Consider the following 17,618-nt stretch of genomic DNA (forward strand, 5'->3'; position numbering starts at 1 on the left):
ACCGATGCTGTCACCCCGTCATAGAAGGCCACCAAATTGGTCAGGCACAATCTGCCCTTGGTGAAGCCATGTTGGCTGTCACCAACCACCTCCTTGCTCTCCATGTGCCTTAGCATGGTTTCCAGGAGAATCCGCTCCATGACCTTGCCAGGCACAGAGCTGAGGCTGACCGGCCTGTAGTTGCCCGGGTCCTCCTTGTTCCCCTTTTTAAAAATTGGGGTTATGTTCCCTCTCTTCCAGTCATCAGAGACCTCACCAGACCACCACGATTTCTCAAATACGATGGCCAGTGGCTTGGCAACTTCATCTGCCAGTTCCCTCAGGACCCGCGGATGGATCTCATCAGGTCCCATGGACTTGTGCACCTTTAAGTTCCTCAGATGATGCTGAACCTGCTCGTCGAGAACAGTGGGCAGTTCATCCTTGCAGTCCCTGCTTGCGCCTCCTACAGCTTGGGTGGGGGGACAAGAGCCCTTATCGGTGAAGACTGAGGCAAAAAAGTCATTGAGTACCTCAGCCTTCTCCATGTCCAGGGTAACCAGGACACCAGTTCCCTTCTGGAGGGGGCCTACATTTTCCTTGGACTTTCTTATGTCCCCTACATACCTATAGAAGCTCTTCTTGTTGCTTTTTATATCCCCGGCCAGATTCAGTTCCGTCAGGGCTTTGGCCTTCCTCACCTGATCCCTGGCCACTCGCACAGCCTCTTTGTAGACCTCCCAGACTATTTGTCTCTGTTTCCACCCTCTATAGGCTTCCTTATTCCCATCAGGTCCCTGAAGAGGCCAAAGTCCGCCTTCTTGAAGTCTAGGGCTAAGAGCTTGCCATGTAGTTTCCTCGCTGCCCCGTGGATCTTGAACTCCACTGTGTCGTGGTCGCTGCAGCCAAGGCTGTCCTTCACTTTCACATCCCCCACCAGTCTCTCCCTGTTGGTGATCACAAGGTCGAGCATGGCACCCCTCCTTGTTGGCTCCTCTATCGCTTGCAGGAGGAAGTTGTCATCCATGCATTCCAGGAACCTCCTGGACTGCCTGTGCCCTGCCGTGTTGTCTCTCCAACAGATGTCAGGGTGGTTGAAGTCCCCCATGAGGACCAGGGCCTGTGACCGTGAGACTGCTCCTATTTGGCTATAGAGCGCCTCGTCTGCTCTGTTTTCCTGGCCAGGTGGCCTGTAACGTCCCCTGTCCGTCCCCATCCTCTAATCTTGACCCATAAACTCTCTGTCAGCTCCTCCTCCATCCCCAGGCAGAGCTCCACGCACTCCAGCTGGTTGCTGACGTAGAGAGCGACACCCCCTCCTCGTCTCCCCTTCCTGTCCTTTCTAAAAAGCCTATACCCCTCCATGTTGATGCTCCAGTCATATGAGTCGTCCCACCACGTCTCCGTGATGCCAACAAGGTCGTAGCCCAGCTCGTGTGCACGCATCTCCAGCTCTTCCTGTTTATTCCCCATGCTGCATGCACTGGTCTATAGACACTTCAGCTGGGCCCCTGACAAAGCTGACCTGGTGGCTGGAGTGACAGGGGTTCTACTGGACCGCAGTTTAAGTTCATTTGCACGTATCTGCAATCCTTCCTCAGCTTCTGGACCCTCGGTGCTGGCACTGGCACCATGCTGACAGTGGTGGGCTGAACTGTGCTCCCCCTCCCCCAGCAACTCTAGTTTAAAGCCCTCTGGACGAGCCTGGTATATTAAAAATGCTGTCAAAGTTTACTGCATATTAAAAATGTCATTATGAGATTGCTTCTCTGGGACTGCAGAATCTTAAACAAGCCAGAGACTTCATTTTGTTTCTCGGGCTGTCTCTTTTGCCTGACACAAATTTTCCTACTGTACATGCACAGCTCCTCTGTTGGCATAAGTTATCACAGAATCTGAGTGCCAGAGAAATGTAATCCAAGTGGTACAAAATGTAAGTATCTCTTGAGAGGAGGGAATAAAGTGCAAAATTTCTCTCAAAAATCTCGTGAAACAGCTCTGCTAGTTACCTTACCTCATTCCTTACACTGCAGAAATTAGTGGAAGAAATTCTCTAGCTTATGTTGGGCATGTCAGACCAGACAAGCATAATAATCCTGACAGTATTAAGAAAGCATTTCAAGATCTTGGGATAAAAAAATACCAGAAGAAATGTCAGCCATCCATATTTCTCCTGGATTTAGACATAATACTGGGACATATTACACATTCCACAGGTACAGCAACTTGCATCTCTAAACATCGCCTTTTTCAATGCACAGCTGATAACTAAAAAAAATGTTTTCCCTGAGACAAAGAACTGAACTTCTAGCTCAACATAGGGCTCTGCCAACTGTGACCAAGAGAAAACAAAGTTAAGTCTCCTGTAGCCTGTGCTCAGAAATGGTATAGACTAGTTAGAGACTGGCAACAGTAAAGTCTCCCTCACAAGCTGTTTTCTGGCATGTGTCTGTTGTCCAATTTATCTCACCTTTTTTGGAGGGGAGGAGGACTTTGTGACAGGGGAAAGTAGAAGAAATCTTTATTACTGGCCAAAGATCACTGTCTGTTTACTAAGCACACTTTCTCTGTTTGTCCTAACTCACACATTTTTACCTTTTAACCTGCAGGCTGGCAGATTTTACAAGCGTTATGATAGGACAGACTACTGGAAAGGATCATTCTCAGGTGGCAGGTGAGCCTGGTCAGGCCTATGATTGCCGTGATTATTTTGTGAGAATTATATCCTACTTTTGTTAATAAAAAAAAAGAATAAGGAAATAGGGAATGAGGTTTCACTTTAGTAATCTGCCCAAAAGTTTGGCTTCTCTTACTTTTCCACTTGACCTTGCTACAGGGCTGAGGAACAACAGGTTACTCTTACTACTAAAACGTTGCCACTTACCTCTTATTTGAATTTGTGTATTTTAACTTGAGCAAGAAAATCATGCCATGATTTAGTCTGCTAGATTAAAGGATCCCTAATACTGTTTTTATAGGTAGGCACTGAGAGATGGGGACCAGGCTGCCTCTGAACTGCTAACTATGCTGCTTTCTAGCTTGGCCTCACAACTCTCAAAACAACAGATTCAAATATGAGGACAAGCATCAAGGCTCCCTGAACATACCAGGTGTAACATGGACAGCCCTAAGCTGCCTCCATCTGTGAGATTAGCAAAATGCTGTTGTTTGTTCTGAAAGCCTTTACCTTTGTATACAAGTACACTCTGCTCCCCTTTTGCTCCATAAAGTTAACAGAGACATGCCTGCTAGATTACTTCCTCCAGTATTTACATATTTATGCTTCTGTTCTGTATTAGTCAGTGTTTGTCTGGAGCCCATAACCTTTGGTCAAGTCTGGGATTCACTTGGACTTTCTACAGTTGTGCTGGAAGACACAGGCAGTCCAAAATACTTTGTGGAGGTGCAGGGAGGTTTTTAGACTTAACATGACAAGAAGTTTTTATCCCTAGCAGGTTAAAGCCTTCCCACCTCATAGATGCCTAGCTTCTGCTTGCAACAGCACCTCTTAACTTCATGGGGCGAGCATTGCAGAGGGTTTCAGGGGTCTGCAGCACACAAGGTGACAGACTACTGGTCCGTATTGGGCCAGGGGATGTGTGCTGGCAGAGGGGAAGAGAAACATGGAAAGGAAAAACCTCACCTTGGGAAAACAAAGTAATCTGTGGTCATCCTGAAGGGAGGAAGACACTGGTGTGCAAGGAGCTTTAGCTGCACTGAGGTTCACTGTCATTCAACATGGCATCAGCCTCATTCCCAGAGATCTGCCTTGCACACAGGTAAAGACTTGTGGGTTTATTCACAAATTTACAGTATCTCATTAATTCAGCTGGCTCACACCTAAGGATAGTGCAAGATAGACCCCTTTCAGTGGCAACACCACCCTGAAGTGGGCCCATCCTAATGCTCCTGGCCACACCCAGCCCCCTGCTCTGCCCCTGTCCCAACACAGGAGCTGCTGGTGTGACCTGACCAAGGGACCAGTCTGGTTTGGAGAAACTCTGCAAAATGAGTAATTCCTACTGTGGTTGGGCCAGCACAGCCTCCTGGTTGAGGGAGAGTGTGGCGCAGGGCAGGAGTAAACAAGGGGAGCAGGAAGGGGGACTTCCTGAGCTGACACTGCCACTTTAGAGAAAGTGCTCACCTTTGCCTTGAGGTACATTTTCAAGTTCACCTACATGGTTTAGAAGCATAACACCCATTGCTGTCAACAGTTTTTTTTCCTTGAGGCCCATGCTCCTGCTTCACTGCGAAGTAGCTGAAATCTCTCTCATAAAAACACAATTCACATCAATGAGAAGTTATTTTGCCTTTTACAAGAGCAACAACTCTATAGAAGCCTTTCACAGCCCCTAAAGCTTCAGAAAGGCCATTGAAAGGAATATTCTTGGATTTAGATCCACAGCAAAATGCAAGTCTCATCCAAACACTCCCATTGACTCTTGCTGGCGTTGGACTGGACCCACATGTGAAATGTAAGCAAAATATGCTTAGAGTCCTTCACAATATAGTGGATTGCAGCAAGTGTGTTTTTCATTTATTGAAAATGGGGTTATAACAAATGGGGTTATAACAAAATTGCCCCTTTCCAAACATTCAAGGGAAAAGGCAAGAGACTGGTCTCACAAGCATGGATACATCACCTCCTAAGCAAACATGTCCACAAATTTGTTTCCCCAGCATAAAATTAAAACAAGCAGAGAAATATTTTTTCTTCCAGTGTTTGCTTTCTATTTATTTTCTGTTGCTACCTTCGTGCCTGCAGCAAGGCCAGTGTTCCCTGAGCCCCAGAACATACTGACTTTGCATATGCTGCCTAGCCTCTTAAACTCCACTAGAGCACCTCTCCTCTTGCCGCTGGCAGAGCTGTTGGGATTGTTCCAGAGTTAGGGTGAACAGGCAGAATGCTGGGAAAACAAATAGGGGCTCCCAGCGATTGAACTGAGATGAGACATATCATCTCAGTTGTGCTTTCAGTAGATGTTTAAGGAATGGAAACTTTAAGTTACTTCTTTATGAGTTATTATTCTTCCAAGTTTCTCTATTGTTATCTTTATTTCTGTTGTTGTCTTGACTGTTCATGGAAAGCAAAATACTGTGTTGAAAAATGGCAACTTCTTTTGTGCAAAGATCAAGGACTGTAAATTTTCACATTCTAGGCACTGTAAGAACCATAAATAACAATCTATTGAATTAATCTCCCTTCACCAGACATGACTTTCCCAACTTGTCTAATGTGTGAAATCATTTATTGCTTGGAGACCTTTTAAACAGGCAGCCACAAAAGCCTATTGCTTCTCATTGTTTGAAGCCTAAATCTCAACATCATTCATTTCTAAGCTATTGTTTGGGTACATGCAGAAATCAAACCCTTGTAAAAATCTTTTTAATTTCCTGCTCTCATTCTTTGGGCCCACAGACTGGACCTGTAAGATATTTCACTTTTTTTTTCCCACATTACTGGTAAACTCCTTTGGTTACAGCTGTGATGCCCATAAACAAAATTCACGTCAAACAAGGCAAAGGTTCCAAGATAGACAGTTATTACCTCAAAGCCAGAGTGTTTCATTTTAGACTTCATCCCCATCTAAACTATGAAAACCTCAGTAAGTACTGAATTTAAATCCACTCTCACTTTCTCCAGGGCTTTGTCAAAGGACTCATTATTAGCTTCTATTTTACAGTACATCCTAGATCCTCACACTGAGAGAGGCGATACTGTATCAAGTAGAGCTGTGTGCACACAGAACAAGAAGCAGTCTGCATCATGAAGCATTTAGGATCCCAGATAGACCAGACAAAAGTTAAGAAAGAGGAGCTACGTTTCCAGCATGTGTCACACAGCAGGTCATTGGGTTCAGAAGGAGAGCTCAGGATTCACAAGTCTTAATCCAGGGTCTTACCTACCTCATCAGATTTTGTGATACTCTTTTTAAACAAAACAAGGTATATGTATATAATAAAGGACACATGTTGATATAATAAAGTATATGAATATAAACCTTTTTGTAAGAAAGGTTCTGTCCCTTCTTACAGGAGCAGCCACAAAATATCATAAGCCTCTTGGACCCATCTGAAACCTCTCCTTTCTTGAAGTATGTGCTAGTGGCCCCTAACCTGATGGCTTGCTCTCACAACAGAAACAACAGTTTGCTGGAGAATCATTTTTACAGGAGAGCACAATGTTTGGATATGTGTTTACTGAAAGAGATCTTTATCATTTGTGGTTCCTGTTGGTCCTGATGCCCTATTTCTGTATACCAAAAGGGAGAGCAGCAGTGTGTTGTCTCTAAGCAGGACTCTTTCTTATCCTCTGCTCTGGGGTCTGCAGGACTGGGCAGCTATCAGGAGAAAAGTCATTGCACAGGGTACCCAAAGTGTTATATGACATTGGTTAGGCCAGCTGTCCCAGAGAAACGGTCCAGGGAACAGCTGCTTTCTGTCTCAACCCTCATGGCTGACGATGTCTGCTGCAGCAAGCCATCCCTGCAGTACTGTGCCCATGGTCAAGGTTCAGGGTACTTTGCCAAATTAGGACATGGCAAAGGAGTGACTGGGAACTCCAAAGCAGAGCAACAGTTGGCAGCACAGCACAGCCCTCATTTTCTCTGTACCATTTATGTGATTTTCCACTCAAATCATTGCATCATTTGAAGGAAGGCAGACCAGTGTGATTCTGAGTTACAGTCAGACTTGTGGGTACCACTAATTCTGCTCAATGGACAGTAAAATAGAAACAGGCAGAACAATGTAATTAAGCATGCTGTAGAAAAAGAGTCAGAAGGAACATGCCAGCAGTATTTTCAAAAACCACCTGTCCCAATATTCATGGAGTGACCCACATATCTACTAAAGTACTGCAGAAACCCTGGACTAGCTGCACAATTCTCACCAGGAGTTTATGTGAAATTAAGTCATCCCAAATGCTTATTCCAACTAAGGGTTACTGACAGGGGAAGAGATGAAATAATTCCTGTTGTTCTAGACAACAAAAAAAAAAGACTGCTAAGGAAGTAACTTTATATCCTGAGAAGGTCTGCAGCTTTAAGAAATTATCCCCTAAAGGTTGCAAAGCTTTTACTATGTGAAGTATTTTTGCTATTATATACACTGGCAGCCACTAAGTGCAGCTATTATTTCTGGCAGTCATTCAGAGAAGGTTGGGGCTGATAAAGTGTTTAAAAGACTTTGTTTGGGTAGATCTATCTGTGTTTTTAACCACCCATACAGTCTTTTGTGTCCTTTTAAAAGATGCTGGATGTTCCCAAGTCTAATAAATTACAGTCTTTATTTTTATTTGCCATCTTTTATTCTTTATCCTGCCACAACAAAAAACATCTTTACAATGTCCACACAAGCATCTAAAAAAGGGATGTTTCTTTGCTGCGGGACAGGGAGGCAGCCTACACAGAGCTCCTATTTCCTTGGTAAATACCTTGTACAGCTGTGACCTGTTGCTCTCACTCCTTACATTTTGGGGTGAGTTCTTGCCTCAGAGGAGCCAAGGAGGGGAGACTGCAATCAAAGGGTAGGGAAGTAAGAGGTATATTGAAAGGATGTAGCAAGGAGCCCAAGATGGAGCTTCAGAAAGGAAATGTTTTCAGGTCATGTCAGCACCAGGAAAAATATCCTAACTAGCTGGGATGGACAATAACAGTATTCTTAACGCTCCCACTGGATGGTTTTGGTAGTGCAGGATTTGAAACCTAGCCCCATTACAAACTCTCTGTACTGCATGGAGCAATCCAGATGAATTCTCAGCACCCCACTTTCCTGCCTGGCTGGGCTGCATGGCCACAAGGTGAAGCACCTCAGCGCTGATCTCTGCTACTGTTTATGAGTACTCTGTTCCAAAACCTGAAATGAAATATTACTAGGACTATCTTGCTTCAAAACACTGTGCAAACATTTGCTGACTATAAAGCAGGTGAGTATCGGTATCCTCATTTTATAGACAGGGAGAAAAGACAGAACAAGTGGCTTGTAGCTAGTGATAGCTAGCAAACGTGTTTCCCACCTGATGCAAATAACTTCCATTGATGTAAAAAATTATTTAAATCCTACAGTGAGAAGATCCTTACAATCTGACAACTGTTCTGGACATTTCATATTTTTTTTTCTTTGTATCAGGAGATAGTACTGACCTGAACAACATGTAGTTCAGGTCCCTTTGCCACTTACCTGAGCTTATCTGCTACAAAAATCACACGTCGCTCCAACAGGAGAGAAGCAAAGATCCTGATGATCTGACGAATGCTGAGGCACTTGAAAAGGCATTCAAAGTCCACGTGTTCCAGACGTGAGTCCATCGGCCGTCGCAGCTCAATGACCTGAACACATCCAACAAACATCAGTCAGCATCACTGGCCAGGGCTGACAGCACCAGGGGTGCCCAGCACCCCAGCCCAGGCCCTCCAGGACCACTCCGTGCTTGCCTGTTGAGGGGACATGAAGAACAACTCCCATCCTCTTTTGTAAACTGAGGCTGAAGGCACAGCACTCCACAGAAATGATGTATTACACAATTAACTATCAAGTCATTCTTCTTCCCAGACTACAGTTGTGTGCATTACATCTACTGTCATTTCCAAGGGAAGCATAATTCTGCTTTCTAAACACTCTGTCAGAGATGTAAAGCTTGGCTGAGCCAACAGTATGAAGCAAGTAACAAACTGGAAACACTGGAGCTAGAAGCTTACAGGGTTAAAACAACCATAAAGACAAGGTAAATTTGGTTATAAACTTGGCTAGTGATGCAAATTCACATCTAGATAGGAGACAGGGACTGAACTTAAAGGCTGGGCAAAATTTAAACCCAATTTACTTCATTCTCACGCTTCTGTGATGCATAATTCACTAGATAATGTTTAAAACCTTTTTTATCATAAAAATATGTACATATATACTTAACTGGGGAGTCAGGACAAGGTCTTAGATGGTGACTTGTGACATCCCTTTAAAGTCTAATTTTCATACTTCATCCATGACCTCAGGCCCTCTCCTTTCTTTTCTCAAATGCCTTTTGCTTGATTCCTTTATTACATCTTCCTTTTACTCTGCAATTGACATGCTCAGATGTGGAACTTGAAGGTGGAGGATAGAAAAAAGAAGAGGGAAAAATAACATGAAGAAGAGAGTAACAGAGGGAGAAAAATATGAAGTGCAAGACAGCAAATGATGAACTACTAAGGAATTTGAAAAAACAGAAGGGCAAGGGGAAAAGCTGGCCAACCTGAAGCTGTGTTGAAATCTCTGAAGACATATTAACAGGAACACAGATACATCTCCTTTCCGTATGTCCAAAAATCACCATCACTTTATTGCTTTAATGTTTTCATGCACATGACACCACATTCCACGAGCATACTATATTGGGTTTAAACTTGAGTAGCCCTTACAAAATTCCTCCAGACACACTGTTTTAAGGATATGATCAGCAGCAAGACCATAGGATACTGGAAACAAAACCAGTCCATATCAGTTTACTTGTAATATTGTTTGTGATTGGTAACAAAGAACTGTAAAAAGAAAGTCACTGTTTGTGTAAAGAGCCTGAAATACAGAAACATTATGGTAGTAGAGTATTATATACCCATCACTCAGCTGTGATTCCTACTGCCTCAAACAGCAGTAAGAATCAAATTGTGGAGCGATGGTGTACCATGAATGTTTGCTTTGGAAATGCTGCCTGTCTACCCCTTTCTCATATTCAGTAAAGGTGCCCACTTCCATTCCTTAGCATTGGGATTGCAAGCTCAAATCATGTTTATGTGCCAAATCATGAGGAGCTGGTTTTACTGCAAAACTTCCAATGCTAAAATCTTGCTGTGGGGTAGGATGCAATGCAAGTTACAGCAGCTTTTACAAATGCCATGGATGTTTTCTGTTGCCTGGCAAAGCCTTCTACTTAAGTTTGCTCATCACAAAGAAATATACTGTCTACTTCACAATTAATCATCATCTCTGTTTAGGGCAGAGGAGCCACAGTGGAAGGACAAGATTCTATTCCTAATTAAGCCAGTGCATTCCATTTAAATAACGAGTTTGTACTAGCATAACAGAGCGCAAAGCTCAGCCAGAAGAGAGTTGTTTGTTTGTTTGTAATTATCTCAATGTTTTTCTCTGGGAGAGTTCAGAAGCTTGAGCAGAAGATAGAAAAGTTGCAGATCCATGGTTCCCAGATATATTCACATAAAAAAAGCATTATCAAATCTTACTACTGTTATGCCAATCAGCTTTTCAGTTTTCCTTGGCTTCTCCAGGAGAAAATGCTTGTGACTTAAACATGCCTTGCAAGTCACTTATACAAGGAATCTTTTAGTTTCATACCAACTGACATTACAGCCCACTCTGTTGAAGTCAGTGGCATTATCGATTTTCTCCAAGTCAGTGGCTTGGAGAAAATATGATTCAATGTAAAAACAGTAATAGCACTGTAAAACAAACCCTCAGGAGTGTAAAATAACCCTAGAGGGGATTTTTTTTTTTCTACTTTCACTAACCAGGCCAAATTCTATTCCTATCTGCAGTAATGTATTTCCTCTATATGCTTGCCCATCTAAGCAGAGCTACTGTATACTGCAGAGAGCAGAATTTGACATGGCGAATGGCTAGCAAGCCTCAAGTTACAAAAAACTTTTTAAGCAAGGCACCAATATTGCCATTTTCCAGTAAGGCCTATGCTGTATAATGATAGGCTTCTGGCTACTTGAGTCAGTAGTAAAAGGAAATTAAATCTATTATATGCATGCACACACACACAGAGAAACTTTCATATGACATGCTTTTCCAAACATAGACTATTTCTTTGAGGGCCAGTTAAAGGGTATTTATTGCCAAAAAGAGCCGTTTAAATGCTGCTTGCTGGTCACTCCTCCTAGCAAGGCCAAGAGCAGCAGTAATTAGATTTGGAATAACAACCAGCTGCTGAACTGTTTAAGTATAGTCAGCATGCGAAACTTATACTTGCTTGTTATCACTGTGATAAAGCCCAGCAATATTGTAGTTCTGTTAACAACACTAGGCCAAGCATAATAGGACATTTGTGGTGTTTGTGGTTTTTTCTTAAACATAACTTATTAATAAATGTAAAATAACAAATATATAACAATAAATTGGCTTATAATCATCAATGAGAACCAGAATTAGCATATCAACACTGGTGCAGCTCCTGCACTGCTCATTTTGAGGCTGTGCCACTTCAAATGCCTTGCAATATCCATATGTGTCCTCCTGTTTTAATTTTGCTGTTTGATATTAGTGTGGGGAGGGGGAGGCTTTGACTTTCTATGTTTGTAGTTGCTTTTTACCTCGTTTCCAGCTCCAGGCAGAAAGGTTTTGACTTTGATTGTCTTTCCAGGTGCAGGAAAAGGAGATTCCATCAGACTCCTCATAAATGGATAAACCAAGGCAGCAGATATTCCCCTTCTCCTTTCAACCTCATCCAGGATCTGATCCATTAGTAAGACATAAGAGAGAAAGAGACAGAACATGTCAGCACCACGTACACTTTTGAATCATCTTTTGACCCACGTGTGCCTAAATACATGGCAGATCTAAGTTTAATTCTCCTCTGCCACGTATTTCTTCACTACTGCTCAATCATACTCTAAAAATTATATGCTTTCCAGTTACAAAATGGAGCCTGTTTATGAATGCAGTTAACACAGAGACAAGGAAGAAATAACAAATCTGGAAAGGAGAAAGAAGACACAGCATGGTAAAAGGGATCTATTTTGTTGGGATTTTGCCAGAACAACAGGGTGAGCTGAAGGAGAGAAAGATTAAGACAAATGCCATGATCACAGGCCAGGTCAGCATCACATCTCAGTGGTACATGTTGAAATTTGTATTAAGGAGAAACACTTTCTTCTGCCCCAGGAATCTCTTCCATTTCAAATAAGAGGGCAGGAAACAGCTAGATCAGCAAGAAAAGCAACCCTGCCACCCTATGATACCAGCAGAGCTCCACCACAAAGGAGCTCCTGGAAGAGTCCTGGCTGTGGTGGCAGCAGTCACGTCATGGTCTGTGCTGAGCTGGAGCCAGCCATGAGCAGCCTCATGAAGCTTACCCAGCTCTTTACACTGGGTGCCTGCATTGAGGTAATTTTCTGTTTGACACTACACAGAGCAAGCAATCTAGTTTTGAAATAAGCAGATGGAACTTCTTACAGACAGAGAAGTCTATTATTTTCTTCTCTCTTTGGTCACATGGGCCAACATAAATTAGATCACAACTAAGTTTTCCCACATTAGACAGACTATATAGATGATAAACCTAAAGAAGATGAGTAAGCAAGCTTCAAAGAAGTTAGTGGTTTGACCTGAAATGATGATCTTTTAACCACCACTCAAAAGCAAAAGGCCATACAAGAGTTAGTGGGTCTGAGCCAGACATTTTCCCTTGTTTCTCTTGGAAATGCTTTTCACTGAAACAGAACATTAAAAGATACTTAAGCACAAGCTGGTGACTCAAAACAATAGCTAGTGACACCAATGCCAGCATAGGCACACATACACTGGTGTACAGTTTCCCCGTCCTCCTTGCAACATAGTAAAGATCTAACTAAAGTAAAGCAGACATAGCTTGCATTCCAATCCATGGAAGTGGCACATAATGATAAATGAAGATATTAATTTAATTCCTGATAGAATTTGCAGCACAACTATTCTCACCAAGCAAAACCGGCTGCCCAAATGGGAAGTAGTAATGAACCAAGGCTATCCCCTGGGTCCAGAGGGACCTTGACAGGCTGGAGAGATGGGCCCATGCAAACCTTGTGAAGTTCAACCAGGCCAAGTGCAAGGTCGTGCACTTGGGTCGTGGCAATCCCAGGCACAAATACAGGCTGGGCGGAGAATGGATTGAGAGCAGCCCTGAGGAGAAAGACCTGGGAGTGCTGGTGGATGAGAAGCTCAACATGAGCCGGCAATGCGCCCTTGCGGCCCAGAAGGCCAACCGCATCCTGGGCTGCATCAAGAGGAGTGTGGCCAGCAGGCTGAGGGAGGTGATTCTCCCCCTCTACTCTGCCCTGGTGAGACCCCACCTGGAGTACTGTGTCCAGTTCTGGAGCCCCCAACATAAGAAGGACGTGGACCAGTTGGAAAGGGTCCAGAGGAGGGCCACGAAGATGATGAAAGGGCTGGAGCACCTTTCCTGTGAGGACAGGCTGAGAGAGTTGGGGCTGTTCAGCCTGGAGAAGAGGAGGCTCCGGGAAGACCTTACAGCAGTCTTCCAGTACCTCAAGGGGGCCTACAAGAAAGATGGGGAGATATGCTTCAGCAGGGCCTGTTGTGATAGGACGAGGCGTAATGGTTTTAAAATAGAGGGAGGTAGATTCAGATTAGATATTAAGAAAAATTTTTTACAATGAGGGTGGTAGAACAATGGCCCAGGTTTCCCATACTGGTGGTTGATGTTCCAGCCCTGGAAACATTCAAGGCCAGGTTGGATGGGGTTCTGAGCAACCTGATCTACTTGGAGATGTCCCTGCTCCTTGCAGGGGGGTTGGACTAGATGACCTTTAAAGGTTCCTTACAACCCTAACTATTCTATGATTCTATGATTCTAATTTGGCAAAGTACACCATCATGATTGTTTTCCTTTCTTTCACTAGATTTATGAATTAGGACAGCCCAAGTTCCTCTTATTAGGCTGCAAAAAGAGCATGTCTTACTTTCTGTCTCCATTGACACTATATCAGTCTTCCAACTCAACAAGGATGCTAAGGCTCAAACTCTTCCTCCTTCATTTAACAACTGTTTCATCCAAATTCTTTCCAAATGCAGTGGTTGGAGTGTACGCTAAAGAACTTTGCTAAATCCAGCCCAGGCTGGAGTCAGCCCCACGTGCTGCCAAACACTCTGCTCCCACTCTGGTGCTGATATAGTCAGGAGGTGACCAGCCCTTTGCAGGACTATACCGCTGTGGCCAGACTCCAGTGCGATGGGTTTTTTTTTATGGCCCAGTACCTCCACAAGCCCGGTAGCTGAAAAAGGGCACAGGTGTGTTACAGCTGGATTTAGGGCCCAATATGCAATTGGGTGGGAGCCTGCCTTCCTGCACAGATCACGAATTTGAGGCCCATGTGGCCAAGGCCTGCCTGACACAATGCCTGAGAATATCCTCTGCTGAAGCCAGTGAAATTACACTCACCCGTCAGCCTCTGGTTCGCTTTTGCTGGATGATCAGACACCTTTCCCAAGTTATGGATTGAACTGGGAAAGCATATTATTTACAATTTTGGTATGACATTCTTTGTCTGCTGCAGACTTTATACCTCAATTGAAGTGGTACTTGGTTATAAGGAGGATACTTAAATTTCCTTTTTTTTTTTTTAATTGTCTGCTTTTTTTTTTCTTCTCTCCCAAGTTTTCCTTTGGAAATAAGTGTACTATCAAAATTAGATAAAAACATAAAAGCAAACAAAGAGCCTCGGGACCTCTGTCCATACTATGAGTTTGGTAAGCTGTTATCCTCTTCGAAAAAATGCATTCTGTTTTGCTCACAGCTATCTGTGCTTAGATATATATTATGTCTAAGAGACACTGTTATAAACCCTTGATTTCAGAGCTTTTTGAAAGACATCAGAAGCAGAATTGCAATTAACTATTGCAACTCAATTGTTTTTCTTCACACAAGACTTATTTTAAACAAAGTTTTATGTAGAAAAACTTGAAACCTGCTTTGAAGATAACATTCCGTATGATTACTAGATCATAGGAACAATAAAAAATGCTATGATTTTTATTAACTTCAATGATTTACATGTTTTTTCCAACTTTATTCCTATATAAATGAACAAGAAAAATCTGTGTAAGATCTGCGAGATTTGCCCCATCTAAAGCGGAAATTGCTGGCAAATCAAAACATCATTTCTATGAAATGGAAATTGGAAAAGGCAAAGGCAGCCATTTGACATTATCATTGTTCTCCACAGGTCACCAGAAAATCCTATATGATACTCTGAGGTGCTCACTGGATTTTGCAGAACACACTCTCAGAACACTAGGAGATCCTGAATGGGCAGCTAGAGAAATATTTCAAATGTTAATCAATAAGAAATGTTACTAGTAGTTTATTTTAATAACCTTCTGTCTTACAGAAGCATAATGCTTGCGGCTCTGGAGCTGACTGGCAGTTACCTGTTTCTATGGCTATTCAATCCTTTAGTTTAGCTGCAATGCCCTCCTTATTGTCTCGAAACTCTTGCATCGAGAAAGGTATTACCTAGGTAAATGACATCAGCTTATGATGCAACTTTTGATTTACTAATGTGGAGGCCAATTAAAAGATTATCCATGCTTTCCTAGCCTCCTAGGATAAAAATCATGTCCATAGAGTTAAGCATAGAGGATTCACTTATCAAGTAATCATTCTTCTTAACCTCATCATTCCATGGGATAGTGGAGAAAAAGCAGTACTGGCCCATCACTCAAACTGGATGCCAAGAATTACAGTTCAGCACAGAACAGCTTTAGGAAACAATGGAAAAAACTTCAGTCAGCCAGATCATACAGGCACACAGATGTTTTTTGAACCAAGTTCTGCCTCAGTCACAGAAGTAATAAGACATTCTTTGATGAACCCAATAAGACGGATGGAATATCCAAAACAGCAACTGTAAAATACAGATATCTCCCATCTAAGGAGAAGCAATTCTTCTCATCTGGTTCACTGCTGCGGATGTGTCTCAGTAAACAATCAAATTAAAAAGCAATATTGAAAAAAAAAATCTTCTTACCTTGGAAAATAAGTCAAAGCATCCCAGTCGGCTGATGACACAATAAACTTCAGGTAGGCGTGGGCCTTTTCCACTTGGCTGATAACAGTAAAAAGGAGATTGAAATTACATATTAATTTGGAGGCATAAGATGACACTTCTCTCTCTGATCACACAGTTGGCCATCATGTGACATCTTTCACTACCTGTTTCTCCATCAAGACAGCTACTTCTGGAAAAGCATCCTACTTCTTCTCTAAGACAGGAAACTAAAAAGGATAAATAGTGCTTATTCAGTTTGGAAATCACAGAACATTGGAACTTGTTCTGGTTTTATTTGGGGGGGGGGCGTTACAGTGGTAGCTTCTGTAAGAAACTGCTAGAAGTTGTTCCCCTTTGTTCAGTGGACTCAGTCGGGCCTAGGGCGGACCCGCCGCTGGCCAAGGCTGAGCCAATTGGTAGCAGAATGTTCCATGATAACGCCTCTGTGATAATGTACTTAAGAAGGGGAAAAACAGAAAAAAAAAAGAGAGAGATGTGAAGACGCTGAGCAGGGGCAGAGAGGGGGAGGCGCAAGCCCTGTGGGCCTTGCAGGCCTCACCCTCTGGCCTCTCCCCGGGCAGCCAATTGGGCCCAACTCAGCCCGGCCTGGCCGCTGCAAGAAGTGGAGAGGAGATGAGAGGCGAAGAGAACCTGAGAGGCGTCTGCCTGCCTCCTGTGAAGAATTTTTCTTGTGAGAGAAACGGCTGCAGATGCCAAGGTCAGTGGAGAAGGAGGGGGAGGAGTAATGCAGCTCCTGGCCAAGATTCCCCTGCAGCCTGTGGTGAAGACCATGGTGAAACAGGCTGTCCCCCCGCAGCCCATGGAGGCCCACGGAGGAGCAGAGATCCACGTGCAGGCCATGGAGGACCCCACGCTGGGGCAGGCGTATGCGTGAAGGAGGCTGTGGCCCATGGAGGGCCTGCTGGGACAGCTGTTCTGGAGGGACTGCACCCTGTGGAAGAGATGACACACACCGGAGCAGTTTCACGAAGGACTGTGGCCTGTGGGTGGGACCCCAGGATGGAGCAGGGGAGGAATGTGAGGAGTTCTTCCCTGGACGATGAAGGAGCGGCATAAAACAATGTGTGATGTACTGACTTTAACCCCCATTCCCTCTTCCCCCGCTGTGTTGCTTGGGAGGGGGAAGGTGGTAGAGAAAATGGGAAAAGGGAGGGGTAGGGGGAGGTTATCTTGTTCTCTGTCTCAGTCTCCTTCTGTTTGTAGTAATAAATGAATAGTTTCCCCCAAGTCTAGTCTGTTTTGCTCATGACAATAACTTTAAGAATTTCTCAAACCTCGAGTCTTTTTTCTTATATTATCTTTCTCTATTCTCTTGGAGGGTGGGGGGAGTGAGAGAAAGACTGCCTAGTCTGGTCCCGATTGGGGCTGAATTACGACAGAGCTGTACTCCAATACTGCTCCAGCTTGCAGCCATAAAAGCACATTTAACTACGACTGTAATTCATGCCTGTGCTATCATCGTCCTCTGCTCCTGCTGCGGCATGAGGAGTGGGGCCACCCCAGGGCCATGTGCTGGGAACTACAATGCTAAGGGAGGTTATGATGGCTTTAGCTCCCCACTCACTCCATGATGTTCAAAGAGAGCTCAACTCTCAGAAAGCAAGCTCATAGACATAAACAAAAGCAAGCTGCATGAGCTAAATCATTAACTTCCTCAGATTAATGCATGATAAACATGAAATTCTTAAATAACTTAAACAGTGGCAAGTATGAATCAATGATGCACACCATCCCCACCTCCCCCCCAGAAAAATCCAAACTATAAAGACTATCCTCTATAACCATCCTATTGGAGATGTTTCATAGAGAAACAAATGGTTTCAATGGGCATGACCGACGTGTTCTTTCAGCATA

At 43.6% G+C, this 17,618-nt stretch overlaps 1 protein-coding gene across 5 annotated transcripts in view; it reads right to left on the reverse strand.

Moving 5' to 3' along the window:
- The window catches only part of DENND2B (DENN domain containing 2B), a 206,380-nt gene that overhangs the window by 20,116 nt on the left and 168,646 nt on the right, over nt 1-17,618 (reverse strand). For all 5 annotated transcript variants that reach the window (XM_086747947.1, XM_086747948.1, XM_086747944.1 and 2 more), the window contains 3 exons: nt 15,723-15,800; nt 11,289-11,429; nt 8,161-8,309 (listed from right to left, as the gene is read on the reverse strand). In XM_086747947.1, the coding sequence (XP_086604073.1) occupies nt 8,161-8,309; nt 11,289-11,429; nt 15,723-15,800 (368 nt within the window). The remainder of the gene's footprint in view (nt 1-8,160; nt 8,310-11,288; nt 11,430-15,722; nt 15,801-17,618) is intronic.

The sequence above is a fragment of the Chlamydotis macqueenii genome, chromosome 5 (assembly GCF_036417535.1).
Source record: "Chlamydotis macqueenii isolate bChlMac1 chromosome 5, bChlMac1.mat, whole genome shotgun sequence".
NCBI classification, from domain to species: domain Eukaryota; kingdom Metazoa; phylum Chordata; class Aves; order Otidiformes; family Otididae; genus Chlamydotis; species Chlamydotis macqueenii.